General features: G+C 31.9%; 1 protein-coding gene across 4 annotated transcripts; it reads left to right on the forward strand.

Annotated features, from left to right (window-relative positions):
* Window positions 1–4,001: 4,001 nt before the first annotated feature.
* LOC143073292 (uncharacterized) lies at window positions 4,002–20,585 on the forward strand. 4 transcript variants are annotated; one of them, XM_076248708.1, is made up of 7 exons: window positions 4,002–4,157; window positions 8,297–9,458; window positions 13,172–13,213; window positions 15,555–15,813; window positions 16,886–17,096; window positions 17,785–17,970; window positions 19,929–20,585. In XM_076248708.1, the coding sequence occupies exons 1-7, from the start codon at window positions 4,134–4,136 to the stop codon at window positions 20,211–20,213; spliced, it is 2,169 nt and encodes a 722-aa protein (XP_076104823.1). In that variant the 5' UTR covers window positions 4,002–4,133; the 3' UTR covers window positions 20,214–20,585. The 4 variants fall into 4 exon arrangements, with proteins under 4 accessions (XP_076104823.1, XP_076104825.1, XP_076104821.1 ...); XM_076248710.1 differs by lacking the exon at window positions 4,002–4,157 and adding an exon at window positions 4,432–4,456; XM_076248706.1 differs by lacking the exon at window positions 4,002–4,157 and adding an exon at window positions 6,845–6,989.
* The last annotated feature ends 1,225 nt before the right edge of the window (window positions 20,586–21,810 follow it).

Raw genomic sequence — 21,810 nt, forward strand, 5'->3', positions numbered from 1 at the left:
TTCAATACAATTTTATTGGTTTAATACTGTAGAACAGATTTAGCGTTTTGTAAGTTTATAGAAATTAATCTTGTGAGTAATTTTACATGTGATTAAAACACTTTACCAAGATAAACAACTAGTGTATGTATATTTTCTTTTGAATGGTTTTACACTTGAAATTGTTGGGGACTTTTATAGCTGGCTGTTCCGTGTGAGCCAAGGTTCCGTGTTGAAGGCCGTACCTTGACCTATAATGGTCTTTTATAAATTTTAACTTGGATAGAGAGTTGTCTTATTGGCACTGTGACTCATACCACATCTTCCTACATCGATCAAATCAGGTTTTGTTGTGACATTTTGGTAGAAACCCATTCAACGCATCGATATCTGATACTAATCGATAAAAATATAACTTAAAGCATAGCATAATTTCTTTTTTATTTGGAATTTATCATACTGGCTTCATTTTTCCGTTCTGAAAATCATAACAGAAATTAATAACGTTAAACGTTGGTTAAAAGTTTTGCGACAGGAGACCTTTGGAAATTCATAAACTTAGTTTTTTTTTGGTTTAATGATATAATCAAGATTGTTGCATGCCGTTCAAATGTTATAGATTAGGAGGCACATTTGCTTTGTACATTAATTATGTCAAAAAGTGATTATATGCAAAGAATAAGAGAAAAAAATTACTTGTTGAATGCAGTAATAATAAATAACGAATTTACAAACTTTTTAGAAATGATGTCCAAATTGGCCATCAAGATCAAAATTGATAGAACAAAATCATATACCGATACTGTACTTTTTTCATGAATCAAACTGATTAAAAAAAATACTACCGAGAAGAAAGGCCAATGCTTTGTATTGTACTAACAGGATAAAAATAACGAATAATATGTTTTTAACAATAAAAAAATTGGTGTGGACTTTAACGGTGCTTTTTTGTGGACTTTAGCGGAACTTGTTATTGTGGACTTTAACGGCGTTTTCTTGTGGACTTTAGCGGAGGTAATTTTGTGGACTTTAGCGGAAAGTTTGTGGACTTTAGCGGCGTTGTGGACTTTAGCGGAAATTTGTTGTGGACTTTGGCGGTGTTGTGGACTTTAGAGGAATTGTGGACTTTAAGGGTGCCACAAACCACATTAACCCTAGTAAGATGTGAAATCTTCGAACCTCATGCTCAACGGTCATAGGTGAAATAGTTTTTGTCGTCGTCTAGAGCCGGTGACCTTTTTTTTTTTTACATTCCATGGCATCAACATATGTCTAGCGATTTATCATCATAGATACGTATTCCATCTTAAAGTTACATCTTACCCTATCGTCAGATTAAATATAACATTTAACATAAAAATGATTCTTCCTATTTTTTTTTTGTATTAAATCTGAATCAAGATTAGTAGTTTCGTGTGAAAACTGAGTATTTGTTTTGTCTGGTATTGCAGCTGCAAGCAATGGTTCCTATCGGAAATATCAAACGGTGTGTAGAATGAAAATGAGTTTGGATAATAGGATTTTACTCTTAAAGGTTGGGTATACAAGTTTACATACATATAGCTCCGTATATAACACAGTATAGTCATTCTTTTCCTTCCTACATTCATTTATATATAAAGTCTCTGATTGGTTGTATACTAAAAAAGAATAAGACATATATGTATTTCAACAAATATAAAAGCACATGAAGGTAAAATCTTACATTCATATTTTGACAAATATCTTTGTATCGTATATATGATCCATTTCAGTTAATGGGGAATAACTCTATGTAACATAGGACATACTTTTCGCATAGCTAAAAACCTAACATTGCTTTTTATTTTTACAAATTTACAAATACATTTTAAATCATATTCGAATTTAATATTTTTAATGTGATTTATTAAACTAAATGAACGAGTTTTCTAAACTTCATCAGCTGCAGTTCATTTTAACACTTTCTATATATCATGGACGGCAGAACTAAATTTAGATTGCGTGACTGAATGTTTTTGTGGGGGAAATAGCAATTTTCTAGATATAGATGGAAAAAAAAAATTATTCAAATCTGCATACTCATATTTTTTATATTTTTTCTATTTACTTTTTTAGAAATCTAATTTCAGAGTGTGGCGTGAGTACCCGACTCCCTACTCACTCTTCTACTTTTCCGTCACACACTATATTCTCGTTGATGCTAAATATGCAAACATTTCGCGCAGAAAATGTGTTATTGTGTGTCAAAAACCAACATTGCAATCGAAATAATAATGATTCGAGCCAAAGAAAACCACTGATATTTGATCAAATCTTAAATTTTGGGTGAACAGTTAACCTATGATTCCTCTAAATCATGAATGAAAACATCAACGCCTTTTTGATATGGTTACTAACGTTACTTAAAATACAATTTCATATGGAAATTTTCAAAAGAACTCAGCAAGAAGTAAACATGTATTTGCCACGTTCATCGCATGTCCCAAATTGCATAATTCAAAGTAAACTAATTATTAATTCATCAAGAAAAGCCTAAAAACAATAAATTGTGGATGGAATCGATTGGGAAGAATATAAGATGTCAGTACTATAGATTTCAGAATCGATTTAGTTTTTGGTATACATGTAAGCACCTTAATTTTTTTCATCAGTGAAATCTGTTTTTGCTGAACATTCTTAACGATTTACTGCATACTGCATACAGTAAATCTTCATAAAATCGGTACAGTTGCATGTTTCCAAGAGGAGCTTTTAAACATGGTCTGTATTTTTAAAAATAATGTCAAAAGGATAAAGATAAGTGTCGTATTATAAGTTTTAGTAAAGGCATGTGGTCACTAAATAGCGATATTCTATTCAATTAACAAGGTTTCGTACAATGCATACCCTCTTTCTGATTATACGGTCGAATTGACTTGATGGAGACACTAAAATGAACTGGAATTGGTAAGGATTCTTTTCTCTTGGTACCCTTTCATCTCGTGGTGACATAAACATGTTTTTTTGTGAGTTTTTCACTTTTAGAAAGTTACCAATAAAAAAAAAAGTCATCCAAACAAACCTCATTTCAAGTTTAGCAAGAAACAAAAGTGAAATGACTTTGCACATATCTATCTATGATATATTACATGCAATTTGGTAATTATATAGATAATATATATTAAATTCACTGAGATTTAATAGATTGGTTTGGGGTTTATTTTTGCTTTAAAACGTCCAGTTGCAAATATTCCAAGCATGATCGGGACGACTCGAATTAAATTACAATACTAGTACATGTAATAGGTAGGTCCTCCGATGGAGACGGACTGGGATAATGGACTTTTGAGTTAACAGTTCATTTTTTAAACAGCCTACCTAAGCATCCCTTACAAAGTTGTTACAAGGATTCTTAACGTGAAGAGGCATCTGATATCAGGTCCCCATTCTCAGTAAGTATCCATTCCTCACATCTCAACAGACGCCCTAATTTGGCAAGGGTTTACTGCCGGTCGGAATAAGACCAAAAGTAACATTTTTTCTGTACATCACTGAAGAAGAGTATACATTGATTTCAAACTATACGCCATTATATATAAGTGATGAAACAGATAGGGGAATGTTTTAAGAACTCATCGAATTTCATATTTATTTATTTTTAAATGCTTGCAGTCATTAATTATAATTTTTGTTGTTGCAAAAAAAGGGGAGGGTACATTTTATTTGTTTAATTTGATTTTTTTAAATGGATTTCCTTTTCAGGCCTTTGAAAAATATTCTTGACACCTATCACCACGTCGTCATTGAAATAAAATTCAAAATATAAATATATATATTTCCTTATTCTAAGTAATGAGACATCGTCTTTTAAATTTTCATAAGCAATTTGTTTGTGGTAATTCGAGCAAAAAATGTGCATTCATTTTATTTGTTTATTTTTCTTTACATACATAATAATTCCATTATGGAATTTGTTTTAAATGTTATGTACAGATATCTGTCGATCTATTGTACGATAAAATACGAACAAACAATACAACCAGGGTCAAATGACTTTAAAACGGTTGAGTGAAAAAAAGGGGAGATAATTTCAATTTTCACATAACTGTCAGAACTGAATAGGCAAATCGGTGGCTAATATCGGAGATTCTGAAGGATGTTTAGTGTATCTAGCGACATAGGAATTCCTTAAAATGCCTACCTTTTCGACTTCAGAGGTAAACATATTTACTTTTGTTAATATTAGACTAGAGTAAGACTTTTAATCTTAGATAAAGTAGATGAGAATGATAAAATGTTTGCTTATTAATTCTTTTCCATTACTCCACTGACAGCCTTTTAAGATTTATCTTCATTGAGTAATACCAATTAAAATTCTCTTATTCAGTAGGGATTCAAAGTTTAAAAAGAAACAATATCGATGGAATTTCAATATTTTCTGGGTTAAAAGTGCAAATACATACGGATTTCATAAAAGTTCTTTTTTTCCAAACTAACAAAGAAGTTGCATTTTCAGGTAAGCTTATACTTCATTTCGATTGATTGTCTTTATGTTTGCTTTCAAAAATAAAGTATAAACAGTAAAAATTCAAATATTTGACTGTCTAATGAATAAACAAATAACCTCATGATTATTTTACTATTTCCTTTGTTATCTATTTATGTTATCTACTCGAATTAATATTGATAAAATTAATTTCTGGTTCCATTCCAGATATATATGTGACCCATTGCTCATATCGTTAAATTGTTGCGTGATTGTTTTCTTCTAATAATTTAAATTGACACCAATTAAATTACTTATTACATATGACTTCAATTATTCGGTTATTACAAATACTAGAATTATAAAGTTAATAAGCTTTATCACCCTTCCAGACGAAAGTATATAAGCGTATGATCTGCTTAGGAATGAGTCAATATTTAAAAAACAGATTATTGTTTTCGTTTTCACATTTTCTGTCTTTTAAATGGTAAGAAAATAAATATGTGGACAACGAATTTGACTTCGTGTGATAATTGATTTTTTGTTTATTATATTAGTTCATAAAAGTATGGTTTATAACAATGTAATTACAGTAATCAAGTAGACCATGTAACTCCGGTCTGTTCTATAGGCTTGACAAAAGTAACAAAAAACCTGCACATTTCCAAAGCAGCATTTATTAAAATTGCATTTCAATTGGACAAATAGAAGGCTTTCAATCTTTTCTTTTCAAGAATGTGTATTGCTTGAATACGAAGCTAAGATTTTCCCAGGCTTGATTTTGTATTGTTGGCGTTAATGACCTTAAGGGTTGATTGTCAGAATCGATGAATTTATCCACTGAATTGAACATCATTTCCAAGAGATAAATCTACCGAACAAAACGCCTAGGTTGAAACAGCTTCATAAGGATTGTTCATAGACCAATCATTGAAAAACAAAAAATGTCAAAATCCTGAGAATCAAAATGGACCTAAATATAATCAAATTACTTTTGTGAATTTAACGAAATACCGAAGCACTCGAGCGAACGGTCAATATCAGACATTTATAGACTGTGAACTTTGAAAATTTTATAAAATCGTCTTTCTTATTTTTATGTTAACAATTCTCCTTTATGCCAAACTTCTTTGATTTTTATAAAAGACCGGAATAAATTTGTTCTGAGATACCTTTTTTTGGATACTGACTGGCGGATTCAGAAATTAAATTTTCATAAGTGGGAGCCCACTGACTGCCTAAGAGGGAGCCCACTCCAGTCACGCTTCAGTGATTCCCTCTATAAGCAACCAATGTTTCCCAGAAAAGGAGAGGGCGGCCCCTGCCCCCCTAAATCCGCCTCTGGACTGTCTCATTGATTTGTATCGTACATTCCTTTTGTCACATTGTCATGACGTACAAAAAGCATCATCCGAAATAACTGTAGCTGCATATTTAAATTATTTCTCACTGTTTGTAAGATTTGGATTAAAATGATTATATATTCCATTCCTTCGTCTTAAACAAAGTTTAAAAGCTAAAAGAAAATTGTAATTTCCCAAAACAAATAACAAGCACTATAATTGTGTTTACACTGCTATTGATATCGAATACACAAACTGTTACAATTAAAGTTGACACAAACAAGTTAATAGGATACCCGTGTGAAAGCACACCTATTGAAATGTGGGAAATTTATTTACATTCTGAAAATCACTTATTTATCATGTTTATGGCTTTTGTAAAAATTTGAAACATTTAAGTATAGTAGCGAAGTCTAAACGCCACTTAACATGGCGTTTATCAGATTTCAATCTGAACCCAATATAGGCCCTGGGGATAAATCTAGTTACAACTTTAACCTCCTTCGAATCGTTAATGTTACTTATTACTCAATCGTTTCAATTTACAAGTAATTAGAGGTTATACCAATTAAATGGTGCTGAAGTGTTTTTTTTTAACTTTTTAAACCCCTGAGACCCGGGTGAACTTATGACCCGAGCAGGATAGTTGAAACATAATGATAGTTGATAAAAAAAATTTATCATACGAAGCAACATATAAAGTTTGCTTTACATGACCAGTTTTTAAGGGAAAGAGAGAGGGGACTGTCAAGAAAACGTTATGATTAATTCTTGTAAAAATTCTTTGCAATAACCATAAAATAATGTAGTGCCATAAACGTGTCCGGCCTCTGCCCTTAAATCTGACTCTTGTGCCATTTCCAGCTCTAGATTCAAACTATATGTCGAATACGATTTCGGTGTGGGATCAAACTATTTCATAATTATTTAAAGTCAAAAAGTCTTCTTTAAGTGATAGCAATATCATGATTGAATTTTAATTCTTTTAATCCAAACAAAGTTACTTGTATAGGCATGAATGTGAAATAATTGAGCCACCCGTGGTTATGGAAAACCGTTAAATGTATGTTACAGATACGTCTGATGACCAGATAAAACTTTATATTCACACCTCTGACAAATTACCGTAAAAAGGCTGTATAGAATATTGTTAAAAACCTTTTAGAAAATATCTACGAGTAGAGATGGGATCTATGGACACGGAAGATAGTTCGACCGAAGTAAGTCTCACAAAAATGTGTTTCGTAATTTTTATATCATATATATATACAATTGCCATTAGTTATTTAAGGAGTTGGCTACACGATGTTATTATTTATCATATCATGATATTATTTTCCTTATACCAAAACTATTTATGAAGTTCTATTTCTGCATCTCATTTGATAATACTATTTATACATTCATCTTTATAACAAAACACTTCAGAGGAAAATGATCAGCTTTGGGTGTACCGGTAGTTTATATAAGTTGAATGTACTAATATGGAAAAATGAAAAACATTTTTACTTTTATCCAAGAAATTCGAAACATGAAAAAAATACATGATTTATATCCCGCTATAGGTATACGAAGATGTGATATGAGTGCCAATTAGAAAACTCTCCATCCAAGTCACAATTTGTAAAAGTAAACCATTATAGGTCAAAGTATGGTCTTCTCACTCCGAACAGCAAGCTATAAAGGGCTCCAAAATGACTAATGTAAAACCATTCAAACGATAAAACGAACGATCTAATCTATATATGAAACGAGAAACATTTATGAACCACATCAAAAAACGACAACCACTGTTAATTCTACGTCATTTGGTCTCTTGTGAAGACAACTTTTCCAGAAAGGGTTGCTACCTTAATTTAAGCACAATTACATGTATTATCTGGCAAACATAATCGTCGTAGCGGCATTATATATGAGACACGATCTATTAGATGCGCACATGACAAAATTAATTTGGCTATTCAATTAGATATAAATCTGACCTGATATTCATTTTATAAATATATGCATTAATTTGCAAACAGCTTTATCATGATAATAACTAGTCATGGTAAAATGCAATAAGCTTGTTCAATAATTTAATAAACAACTAAAAAAACGCATATTAAAATACAATATTGCATGTTTTGACTAGAAATTAACAGAACTATTAATTTTTACATCATACATAATTGATAATTTAAATTCCTTATTGATTCTTACGACCAATTTTAAGTTGTCGAACAAAGAAATCTAGCATTGCATCTCCTATTTTATTGGTTTTTAACGTCAATCTGAATAGGTTTAAGTTAATATTTCAGTTATAGAGTTGGTCGAACAAGAGAGATTGTTTTACGTTATTAAAAAGATTAAACGATTGTCAACAGAAAGCATTTTTTACATACAATTAAATATATTGAAGATCCGGCTTTTAAACAAGTGTACATGTGAGAATTCTAAGGCGAAGTATTTTGAAGGTTGAAGTTGACAAGAAAACTTGACATGAATTGATAACTTTTTTTCTAAAATGTCTTTTTATCAATTTAAGACGGAGAGTTCTGGATCTGGAAGGATGGCAGAGCGAATACGTCCAGAGAAGACACCTCGACAAAGAGTTCAGAAAATATGGCGTAATGTCCGATGGGCGCAGTCCTTTCCAGAAGAAACATTGGCAATGGAGTCAACTGAAATAACACCAAACTTCGCCTTGAGGAAAATTGCTCTGTTGTTTGAAACGAAAAAATATGATGAATGTGCTACCCTTATTAGAAGAATGAATTCTGTGACTTTGGGTAATATTCTGGCGGAAGTGCCACTCGAAGTTTTGTATGATTCAATGCCACACAGCTTGTCAATTCTTGAAGCTCTATACGTCAAACTTTTTGATAAAATAGACGAAGAATTTCCAAAAGAACATATTAGGACGGATCTTTTAGTTAAAAGGATGGTTACATGTTTTGCTATTTTAGCGAAGTCGACAGATAAAAACTCCAACGTTTATTATCCATTCTGCAGGAATATTCTCCGAGTGGTGTCATCTGTGGAACCCGGATTACGGCACCAATTGAGACAGAAGAAAAAGGCTTTGGACAAATGTCTTAAACATTTGGGACAACATGGCCTTGTTGACAGTTCTGGTGGTTCACTAATGAATTTACACGATTCTCTTAAACTTGAAATTGAAAAAGTTGAAAATCAGTACAAAACTGCCTTGCAAAAATTAGACGAACTAAGTTTATCAGCTAAACATCCGATGTCAAGTTCTATAACATTTGGGAAAGCACCGACTTTGGTCAGTCATCAAAGATTGATGCAACTGAGCAGAGATGAAGTTGAAAGCCGTCTAATAAAAAACAGAACTGTATATAACATAATCGAACCTGCAATTACAAACCAGTATTTAAAAAAACTCATTCACATATTAGAGAAACGGATTGAATACGATAAAATATCGATGTTTCACGAAAATGAACTGAGGAAATCGTGTGAAAACCTTCCAGATGACGCATTTATGTCTACGACGCTCCAGCATTTCTCTCAAGGGTACGCAGTAATCATTCGACTTTTGAAGGAAGTAGCCGAGGAGGAAGAAGCACCAACAGAGGATGAAGCGCCATCTAGTGATGAGGATATTGTTTCTCCTGTTACGCATATGGACAGAATGAAAACAATTTCAAATTTTAATGGGCTTTTTACTCTTAAAACAAATGGTAAGTTTATTTCTGGTATTTATTAAGTTTAACATACCCACGTTTTCTGCGTCTTTTTAAAAAAGTTATTAGTATAATTGAAAAATCAAAACATATGTCATTGAGTTCTTCACGGGAAGGGCAAACGATTTATATCAAATGAACAGAAAAACGTAGATATCTGCATCTATATATATATATACATATGCTATAGACCTATGTTCACGGTAAGTACTCTAATTTTCAAGTCTGCACAAAGTCGCATTTTGCGAGGTTGTCTATGAAGGAAATACACATCATTATTTTAAAGTTTACGTAGAACAATCTGATTTGATATTTATTAAATCGCCTTAACAAAAGAGCATCAAGTATCCATCAAATAGGTCTTTATCCAGATTAAGACGTCGTATTATCTACTTTAAACTCAAAGATATAAATTGTCCGAGCGTAAAACTTTGATAACAGGTGTTAAAATGTCTAAATATCAATTTAAACCCAAGCTGTGATTTGGAGATACCTACAAATTAGACATATTGAGGCCAATGTTTTTGCTCACTGAATCCTCTAGCTAGGTCTTTGTTGGATGATTCAACAGACTAAAAAGTTGTAATGGTCTTTCTGATCATCATAGAGAAATAATGCAAAACTCCAATTATTTAATAGCACCTTGTTTATACATGTTTAATTGTTTATATTGCGTCCTTTCGTAGACACTTAAGCTGTCTGAGGGAAATGTGTGCTGTATGTACATTTAAGGACAAATTTGTCTGTCTTTGTACACGTTCGTTAAATAAGACCCTGGTTTCATAGTTGACTGTCCAAGTTCAATGACTCTTTTCCCACGTGTGCACTTTTGTTCAATAGCGATTGAAGCATGAGCAGGATTAAAGAAGGGAATATAAATAAAACCAGCAGAAAGAGTTGAATATCGAATACTACATACATAAGATAAATCATTCAAGTCAAATAAGACAGAATTTCTGTGCAACAAGGCATTGCCTGTATATTTAAATATCCAATGCACAGCCATTTAAGTCTTTTACTCAAGTATGACAGATATCTGTGCAGTTCAGCTGGCCTGGAAAATTTTCAGACACATTATGTAAATCATATCATATTGATACATTTCTATATGTTCATTGCCTCAATTTCTTTTTTGTATCGATTTTTCTACACATCAAAAGGAACCAATTTTCTCATCATAAAATCCAATACATAAACACCATACCAGTCATTGGTGTGTACCATTTAACTGTTTTTAACCGAAATTTTAATTACATTTTCATGTATTGGGAAATTAAAAAGTATCAGAAAAAACTTTTAGCAAACTGTTCGATTTGTGATTTATATGTGATAAGTCTAATGTAAGTGCTTTCTATCCTAAAGGGTAAAACAGGTTGAAATGATTTAAAATTTTAATTTAATTACTAATTAAATATTTTCTCAGCGGACTTATTTGAACATAGCTAAGGAAGTAATCAAATGTGTATTAGGAAACTTTCACCTGTTTGTTTCTGTTGACGTACAGTATTATATTTGAACATTAAAGGCTCCCATTATAACACGATTATGTGTCATATTTTCAATATTGTTAATTGTTTCTTATTCCTTTTCAATAAATACACGATCAAAGTAAAATTTAGATTGTTTCCTTTCGAATAAAAGTATGCTCCTTCACATTCATTATCACACGTGACCCCACGCTACGAATAGAAGAAGCAGGATTTGTATATTTCTAGCACGTCCGTCAGTCCGTCCATCAGTCATTTATATTTCTGGAAGCTAGCTTAAATACTACACATCAATTTGCAAGCATAAGGATATATACGGTCACAAATAATGATAGAAAGAATCCTGATGATTTGAGGTCACTGTGCTCAAGTTGATAGTTACTACAAATAGACTAAAATTTGGCAGAAAATTTGTTGCTGCATTCTGAATCGAAAACTTCAATAAAGGATTGCAACCATATTTAGTACATATATATACCTATGGAAAATTAGAGGAAACTTCGGAGGTCAAGGTCAAATATTCTTACAAAGATTAAATATGCACCACCTTAAGGTCATCTTTACACCAATCTGCTTACGAGAGCTTCTTTGCTTTGTTTTCAGAACACAACTTTATTCAGTTATTACTGCTTCTCAAATAAACCATTTAATATAGTTGGTCTTTAAACGACAAATCACATCAAAACTAACTGTTAATATCTTTGATATTGTTTATTAAAACGTTAGAATTCAGTTTCATTCTTCTATCATGTCTTACTATTGTTCAACAACATCAAATGTTCGATATCATATCAAACTGAACTCATTTTTATTCTTTAATCCAAAAAATTTGCGTAATGGATTATCAAAAAAGGTTTGCTCGCACCAATTCAACTATATTGTACACAATTTTATTTGAATAAATGTTAATCCAGCTATGCTAATAATATTATAATCAAATAATGTAATAAAAGTTTAATTTGATATGGAGGGGAGGAACAGCGTAATTATTAAATTCCATTTGATAGAATTTGATAATTTGGTGTAAAGTGTTATTGTTGTGCGGTCGTTAACAGGCTTATTTTCTCTTATTGTCAGTTTAAATCCCTTTCTACAAAGACATAGCCTCATGTTCTATTTTTTTTTCATAAAAAATTCCACGAAATCAATTGAGTATCATTTTGCCAGCAATCACTGTACAATGAGGTGCTCATATCCCTTTTAAAAAAGTGTTTCTTGTGTTTTGTAGATTTGATGAATACAATTTAAAATATATGAATATTGTCTCTAGTGGCAAGATTAAAGCCTTCGTGCAATGCTAGGAATGTAACTATGCATGTCCAACAAAGGTGTCCTAGGTTTCCTTTGGAATTTTATGTCTATATAAGTATACTGCAGGTTGACTGTAGATTGCTCAATGTTGGCTTAAAAGAACTTTCTGGCCATGTAATGTCTATATTTTAAATCAACACACTAGAACATTTTTTTTCATACTCCTACCTAAATTATCTTTTAGATAATAATTCAAAATGCTATGTCCATCTCCCTTGTCCATACTATGGCAAAACGATTCGATTGCTTAATGAAGCTGTAATATAGCCAACTGAACATTTATGACTAGAGTACATCATCTAATTATTTTTTTAAAACGTGCACGTTTTGATTTAAACCAGCCATCCGATTGAAATAACTATGACTTCGTTGTACTTTATTTCATTTCAGAATATTTTAAGATACCATTCATACTCACGTATACTTTTAATGATTTCATAAAAGTTTCTAAATCGTTCGTACCTAGCATCATTTATAATTTACGTCCAGGGGCAAATATTACATGGATATTAAGACAAAACATCTAAATGAGATGGGAATAATACCCTGCTTTTCACTAGACCGACACGAGCCAGACGCCCAACGTGTTAGGCCAAAACTGCTACCAGTTTGCAGGAAAATATATCACAAACTATGCAAACACATAATTCCGACTCCGACCCCGATAAGTCTTTGCACTAACCCCAAACCGGAGAAACAGACTCAATTGCAGATTTAAAGTCTTGGAATAGACTCAGCTTAACTTGAGGCACAATGGAATCGCGGTCTCACCGATGATGTTACACTACGATGAATCCAAAAAACTTATGAGTACTTCATAAGTTATCAAATCTTAATTAGATTTCATATGAATACATAAATATTGTGGACATGTAACTGCATATCATTAACATATTTATATACATGTGTTAGGCGGCAGTACGGGTAGAGGATTTTTACGAACAGACAAAAAAGGTCAGTTGTCAAAACACGGTTTTGTTATGATAATTAATCCAATATTTATTAACAAATTGCTTTAATACATACATATAATTATTTCTAATATATATATATAAGCTTTGGTGATCTTGTTTATATATGGTTGCACATAAAATGTATATAAATAATGTATGTATTGGGAACTAATATATACAATTATAGTGACTAATACTAAATTAGCCAAATGCATATGTATAGTTAAGATTTTTTCACACTGATTCATATCACACTTAGGACTAAAATCTAGTCTTAGATTACAAGACCTTTGCAAAAAAAATATGTTCTAGATAATGACTATGTCAAATGAATATTTGCCTTAAAAGCAAACCAGTCACGGTGCCTGATTTGAATTGCTGTTAGTGCGACTATTAAAAAATAGTCTGTCGAAACTTCTGGTAATAAATAAAAAAAAAATTGAAATAATGTTTGCCTCAACACATTCCTGTACCTAAATCAAGAACGAAAAAAAAACAACAAACACATACATTTTATAGTAAACATTGCATGCTAAACTGTTCGAAGCAGGCCTACAATGTATATAATAGAGAATGGAAACAGGAAATGTGTCAAAATGACATCAACCCAACCAAAGAGCAGTGTTAATATTTTAGTTGTACGTATTTATACATACTCAGATTTCTATACTGCTTTAAGAAATATGAAATACCGAACTTAGGTCAAATTAAAGGTAGCACGATGGAATATGAAAACAAAAGCGAACCCTTATCGAAAGTAATATCTATCGATTTTTCTATGATTTGGATTTTGGAATGAACCAAATACTTTGATTTTAAGGTGGTAAAATGTCTCTTACAAAGTTTACTTTACATATGGATAGCTTGTTACGAATGTAAAATCTATATAGATCTATATCAAAATGTATATGAAGTGCTTATTATGACGTACATGTTGTATGAACTAATGTGTGTTGGTGAGTTGCGTATAACGAATTATTATGCTAAATCACATTCGCAAATTATTCTTAGTCATTAAATTATTTACCACGGAACAATGCATTCCAAAAACATAGAAATTGCATTTTCAAAAGCAATATCATATCTTTAAATTGTTTTATTTTCTGAATAAGGTATGTTAATCATATATAATTATCATTCTTTTGTATATATCTTCGTTATCATATGCAACTTTAAAAAAAGAAGCATGTAAATATCTGCCTTGTGGTTTTGATTATTGTTGTAGAAAAAGACAAAATCGTTTAATTTCAAATAATGAAATCATGCTATTGTGATAGACACAATACGATATTAGTACATCGGATATCATTTTGATCATATTCAATGACACCATGCCAATAATGACATTGACATCTAACTAAAGGTCACCTTATATACGTATACTAAAATACTGCTCAAATCATAACTCCGCTTAAGGCCATCAAAGTTACATATAGTGAAGCATAACTTTAATTCATCATAGCTCTAGATCTTAATGACGGTCATAATCTTGATTGCTGAAATATTAGTGAAGGGACATGTCATAATTATATTTGGAAGTTATCATATGGTCAATTATAACAGGATAACATCATTACTTGTTGTGTTCTAAAAATTGCAATGAGTTAACGCACTTAGATCGAAATGTATTAAATTAGATTTCTGGTATATGGTGACTTTATACAAAAGACAAGATAATGTTGCTGTGTGTTTGATGTGGGTCAAATTTACCCAGAAATTTCATCAGCATGATATTCGAAAAACGTGTCGTTGACAACAAGATGTTCTGGCCTGATTTAATTATGCTATACATGTCTTCGACAACATCGTGTTTTTCGTCCATTCTGTAATAATTATGATGCAATATGAAACTTACTAATCCTCCAACAAAATGGTGGTTCAACGTGGATCGATTTGTCCAGCTGTATCAAATGTCATTCGGTGCAAACTTGCATAGTTTGTTTATTTGCCTATTTGTTATTTTTACTCTTTTTATACTCTTTCATATTTACACGTATTAGGTGATTTTGTTCACGCTGCCTTGCTATTGTTCAGTTCCCGTTTAACTTTGTTATTTCTTTTATTGGATAGGGTTCTTTTTTATCGTTTAAATACACTTTGTGTAGATCACTATATCTAAGAACTCTTGTCTAAAGTTTTGGTTAAAAAGGGCCCTTCCGCGGACACAATTTACCAAATCAAGATATTCAATAGTACAGAAAAGTTGTTAAAAACTATTTAATAATTTGATTGAACTTCTATGTTCATGCTGTCGTCATGATGTTCCGATTGAATGCTATACAATGTGTGTCTCTCAAAAATATGTGCTTACATGCTTGATAACATCTTGGAAATTATTGTAGGTCTTCGTCCTTCTATTATATCAGGACCGTTTCCGTTCAATTCCAAATCCTTAAATGGTACTACAAACGGATATTCACGACCAATCAGACACAGCTTCTCACATGTAAACGGTCATAGTTTGACAAATGGACATTCTCATCACCATGACAACAAAATGGAAAATCTTGAAAAAGAAGTGGAGAATTTAAAATTGGAACTTGAAACAAGCAGACAGGAAATAAAAAGATTACAAGAACACGAGCAGGAATTAACGGATAGGTATATTGATAAAATGTTCAAAATCATGAGATATTTGTATAATCATTTTAAAATCCCGAAGTTACTGTAGGACGTCATAAAACTTGCATATAGATCCAGGCAAGACAATGTTCGTTTGGTTTGTATACACCTCAACTTTTTGGGGCATTTAGTTTTCCAGCGTAAAAGTTTCTCATTAACATACGTCGTGTTTATTGAAATCGATTTCATACGTATGTAATATGACCAGACCAACGTTAGAGGCGTCAATTTTAAAATTAAACTCGATGATCTAACAACGAATGAAAGATTCGATATTGCGATTTTGACCGTCCTGTTTAATTCATTTTGGTTATTATACTTCCAACTTTTACATACGATATTTAGATTTTAGTCTTATGGACCCTAGTGCAATTTATGATTAGCTTGTTTTGAGTGTCCGGCTGACTGAAATCGTTAGCTAACGTTGGTATCATTAAGTTTCTTGGGGGAACTACTAACAGTTTCCCTGCTCTCAACAAGCAAACGTTACTTTTCCATATATGTTTCCATTTACAATTTTGACGAAAATTAAGCCGTTATTAATGTTCCAAATTCAACCAACAGAGACCTAGCATGAAATCGAAACAAAAGAGCCTAAATTGAATTATTCTAAATATCATCCTTTCAAAGAGAAAGAAAAACTCATCAACAATATTGAATATAAATGAAGTCATATAAATATAAATATGTTTCCTTTTATCAAATTATTATTTTGTAGCATTAAGTACTAGATTAAAAACGGATTCTCTGTATAGAATCAAGTACTACGTAGTTCTCAAGATGGCAGAGACCCAATACAATAAAATGTTTTATGATGTCAACAATTTCGTAAAGCTTTCATTCAAAAGTACATATTAACTAGAAACAAGTTATACCAATATTTTGACAATGACATTTCAAATTAAATAATAAGTGTTTTGTATTGAAAAGTAACAATATACAGTCTAATTCAAAATATTTTGAAGGCCTTGAAAAGACGGCCTTATAAAGAACGACACACACGGAATTAAGCAATTATATATTCATAATTAACATAATTGACTATTTTTAGATTGGCAGATCAAGTGCAGAGTCAATTTACAACAAATAATCAACATTTTGAGGATTTAAATCTCGGAGAAAATCGACCAACTGAATTAGTCAGACAATATGGTAATTTGTATAGTGATGCACGAATGGACGCAATTGATGCTCTGGACAGTATCGAGGAACTAGGGGAGTTATCGTTACTGAAAGAGAAAATCTTATTTTCTGTCGTTGTGGTACGTGTGAATATTCAGTATGATCAAGTTATGAATATCTATAGGATTCTACCTAATGGAACATATATAGTAGTTGTGATGAATTATGAAGCAAAGATATTTGGTGTGTAAAAAGCTTTTTCAGTGTGATACTCACAGTTGTTAGTATGATACGGAGGTGAACCCGCAATGTTCAACTTTTTTATGTTGTCAAGGCTTGGTCCATCTCTGTTTTATCTTAACATTGTTCAAACATTTTGTAATCACAAATTTCATTTCAGATATAAGAACAACTTTCAACACTAAATAAAGGCAACAGAAGCCATACCGCTGTTCGAAAGTCATAAATCGATTGAGAGAAAACAAATCCGGGTTACAAATTAAAACCGAGGGAAACACAAAGAAACAACAGAAACACTGAAGTGCAACAATTGAAACACACACAGAAACGAACTATAAGATAACAAATGATATCGCCATATTAAATTCCGCCAATTTAAAAGTTTTCATGCAAAGGTATTGATAAAAGTTTTGAATCCGCCAAAATATTTCGTATACCTCATTCAATGAAAATCGTGAAATTTTATACCCGCGAAAATAACCCGCTATACGGTAATAACTTAAAGCAATTTTCATTCTCAATTATATCTTAAATTATACAATTTTGTAATTGACGCCAAAGATTTAAAGAATTTCCTATTCATTCTAGCTTTCATTTCGTGACACTCAACAAATGCTTCATGAAATTAAAGGAAAACTACGCCATGTTTTAAATCTTCCTCATCCCGATGCTAGTCAGAACACTGTTGATGAAATCACGCAGAAAATGGAATCACAACTCAATCTCTACCTCCAACATACGTCACATCGTTACGATCTTACAGTTGTCACACAGGTACTATATTATAGGAATGTGGTGAATCTGAAATGTTTGTTTCTAAACTTGGTAGCGGAAAAGGTAAATTCACAAACATACTGAACTCCTAGGAAAATTCAAAATGGAAAGTCCCTAATCAAATGTCAAAATCAAAAGCTCAAACACATCAAACGAAAAGATAACAACTGTCATATTCCTGACTTGGTACGCAGGCATTTTCTCATGTAGAAAATAGTGGATTAAACCTGGTTTTATAGCTAGCTAAACCTCTCACTTGTATGACAGTCGCATCAAATTACATATTGAAACCAAAACCTTTTTGTAAACGTAAAATGATAATTGCCCAATGAAAATCACACAGTCTGTGTGACTTCTCATGTCTCTCGTGTGTCTTTCAAGTGTATGACTAAAAAAACACATTAATTATCCTACTAGTTATCTATAGCTAAGATATAAAAGGCGTTTGATTCTATAGAAAACATCCAGCAAGAAAGAGTTTTCAAACTTGTTTAACATGTCCCTGGAATATTCTGTGTTTTGAAAACATTTAATTTTCAGAAATTAATTAAATTCTACCGCAGAGCAGTATCCAAATAGTTTTAATCAGTTGTGTTCAAGACGCAACATGAATCAAGATATGCAATTATATAAGTTAACGGAACATATTTCACATTGGCAGTGTATTGAAAACATTTTAATATGTAGTTTCAATGTTAGTCAGAAATGAAAATATCAATTATATAATGAACAATGAAATTTGGTGGGGTTCGTGTTGTTTATTCTTTAGTTTTCTATGTTGTGTCGTGTGTGCTGTTGTTTGTTTGTCTTTTTCATTTTTAGCTATGACTTTGTCAGTTTGTTTTAGATTTATGAGTTTGACTGTCCCTTTGGTATCTTTCGTCCCTCTTTTAAATACTTAGCAAAAAGTAAAATCACAAAAATACTGAACTCCGAGTAAAATTTGAAAAGGAAAGTCCCTAATCAAATGTCAAAATCAAAGGTCAAACACATCAAACGAATGGATAACAACTGTCATATTCCTGACTTGGTACATGCATTTTCTTATGAAGAAAATGGTGGATTAAACCTGGTTTTAAAGTTAGCTAAACCTCTCACTTGTATGACAGTCGCATAAAATTCTATTAAATTGACAAAGACGTGTGAACAAAACAAACAGACATAATAGGTATAAATGTCTAAAATAGGGTACAGCAATCAACATTGTGTTATAATCTCAATCAATATATAACAAACAAGCACTAAATGGCATATGAAACAAGATTATTAGCATATTAGTAACAACGTACGCAAAATCTAAGTAAACTGAAATGCCTCCATTTTTTTATACCCTTAGAAACTTGATTGTTGCAAATGAAAATTTCGGCCCATATCCAAACTAGACTGTTTTCCAAGTTGCAGCCAATATTTAACCGCTCCATTAATCTTAATTCCTAGCCATTTCTTTTACCGTTAATATGTTCATGTCTTGCAGATGCTGATTGTTTTGCTTTGGGTATTATTGTATTGTTATTATTTTGTTAATTTATAGCCATAGACAATTACATTTTTTGTAAATGTGAAAAGATAAAACCAGTTGCGGTTAATTATAAAACCCATTTCTTGTATACACGTGAACAACATTTATTACTTTCTTTCCAACATTTTCAATATTTAGATTGAGTTTGATTTTTGTTTCTGTGGATTGCTTTATTTTGATAGTTTCTTAAGGGGATCCATGCTGATTGCACAGTTTGTAGCAAATCCTTACACAGTGTTTTTAGGAGTTATTTTCTTATGATATGTTTTTACGTTTTTTGCGAATGTTGGTAGTTTAAGGGAGTGTGAAATTAGACGAGTATCCATCATATCCCTTATAATTCTAGTACTGCAAGTTCTTAAGCGCAGTAATTAACCTCGACATCAAACATGTAAAATCAATGTTTCGTAACATACAGTTATTGTTTGTATCATTGTAGGACGTCTGCAGACAAATTTATGCCACACTGTTTGACTACCCATGTCTCAAAGACTGTATTGGATTACAGAAATATATTACTGCTAGTGTTCGTGTCGCATGGGGACTAACAGTTCAAAATCCGCCATATGTAATTCAGTATGACTCTCGCAAGTTCAACCCGGATATACACACAAGGTTTCACTCATCAAATTCTACTTCCGATGGAATTCAAACTTTCATTTGGCCTGGATTAACAGAAGGCTACGGTGGGCATTGTGTTTGCAAAGCAGTTGTGATAACGTAGCACACAATAGCATTTTGTTCAATAATTTTCAAGGGATGGTGCAGAATGATGATACCATATATATTTATTTTTATGTCACCCTGAAATTTGGATTAGTTTATTTGATAATTAAGCGCTGGCACGTTCTACTTGGAAGAACTGAAGTGAAGGATTGTTGACTTGACCTGAAAAAGAGAATTATCACTGAATAATACTGTTCATAACTTTGCCTTCTATGTGATTTGACTAGGGAACAAAGCATTTCTGTGATACACTGTATTTACAATATGCATTTATACATATTTTGATGTTTCTTCATTATCATTTCACCCAATTTAACTATTTCATTCAATTGAATAAATATTTTGCGAAAATAAAATAATTCTTTCATTTTTTTTTTTAATTTCATTTTTTTTTAAATGTTCACCTCTATCTGACCAAACATATAGAGTGAATCATATTCAAATGTTATCACGTGGACAATATGACAGGTGTAACACGTAGAGCAAGATCTGAATACCATTCCGGAGAACCTGAGATCACCACCGATTTATGTGGGAATCATGCGCTCAATCGTTAGTTTTACCTGAGATCACCACCGATTTATGTGGGAATCATGCGCTCAATCGTTAGTTTTACCTGAGATCACCACCTATTTATGTGGGAATCATGCGCTCAATCGTTAGTTTTACCTGAGACCACCACCGATTTATGTGGGAATCATGCGCTCAATCGTTAGTTTTGTATGTTATTTTTTTTTTTGTGTACTGTTTTCTCTTTTGGACGTTTTTCGATTGAACTTTTTTACATGACATTGTCAGTTTGTTTTCGTCTTATGAGTTTGAACATCCCTTTGGTATCCTTCACCTTTGTGTATCTAGACAGCGGTAGTTTGTGTTGTGTATCTAGACAGCGGTAGTTTGTGTTTTAGAACCAATTCAAACGAAAGCTGGTTGAACGCGGTGATAAAAAAGACAAGAGTAGTATACTGCTGTTCGAACGTCAAAATTCGATTAAGAGAAAACAAATTCGGGTAACACATTAAAACCGAGGGAAACACATCATTTATGAGGGGAGAGCAACAAAACAACAGAAACCATGAAGTGCAACAAAAACAAACGACAATGCAACACCCACAGAAACGTTTGAATATCCCTTTAAGATCCCTCGTCTTTCTTTTTTGTATAATAAATAACGATTGTTTGTGTTTTTGAACCTTTTCAAATGAAACTTGATTGAACACGGTAATAAAAAAGGCAACAGTAGTATACCGCTGTTCGAAATTCATAGTTCGATTGAGAGAAATTAAACAAATCCGTGTAACAAACTAAAACTGAGGGAAACACATCAACAATGAGAGAAAAAAAAAACGAAACAACAGAAACACTGAAGTGCAACAAAAACAAACGACAATGCAACACTCACTGGAACGCTTGGCTTTTACACACCAATGAAGTTACAAAAAGAAGCATTCAATTCTAAAAATAAAGGTAAAATTTGCTATCCAAATGGGTTATTCTAAGTATTCCTCGTTGTTAGATTGAATCCATGCTATACAAATAAAAATGACACCACTGCAACTTTACATTAAATAAACACGAAGGTCGTTACTATTCAA

Source organism: Mytilus galloprovincialis, chromosome 4 (assembly GCF_965363235.1).
Source record: "Mytilus galloprovincialis chromosome 4, xbMytGall1.hap1.1, whole genome shotgun sequence".
Taxonomy (NCBI): Eukaryota; Metazoa; Mollusca; class Bivalvia; order Mytilida; family Mytilidae; genus Mytilus; species Mytilus galloprovincialis.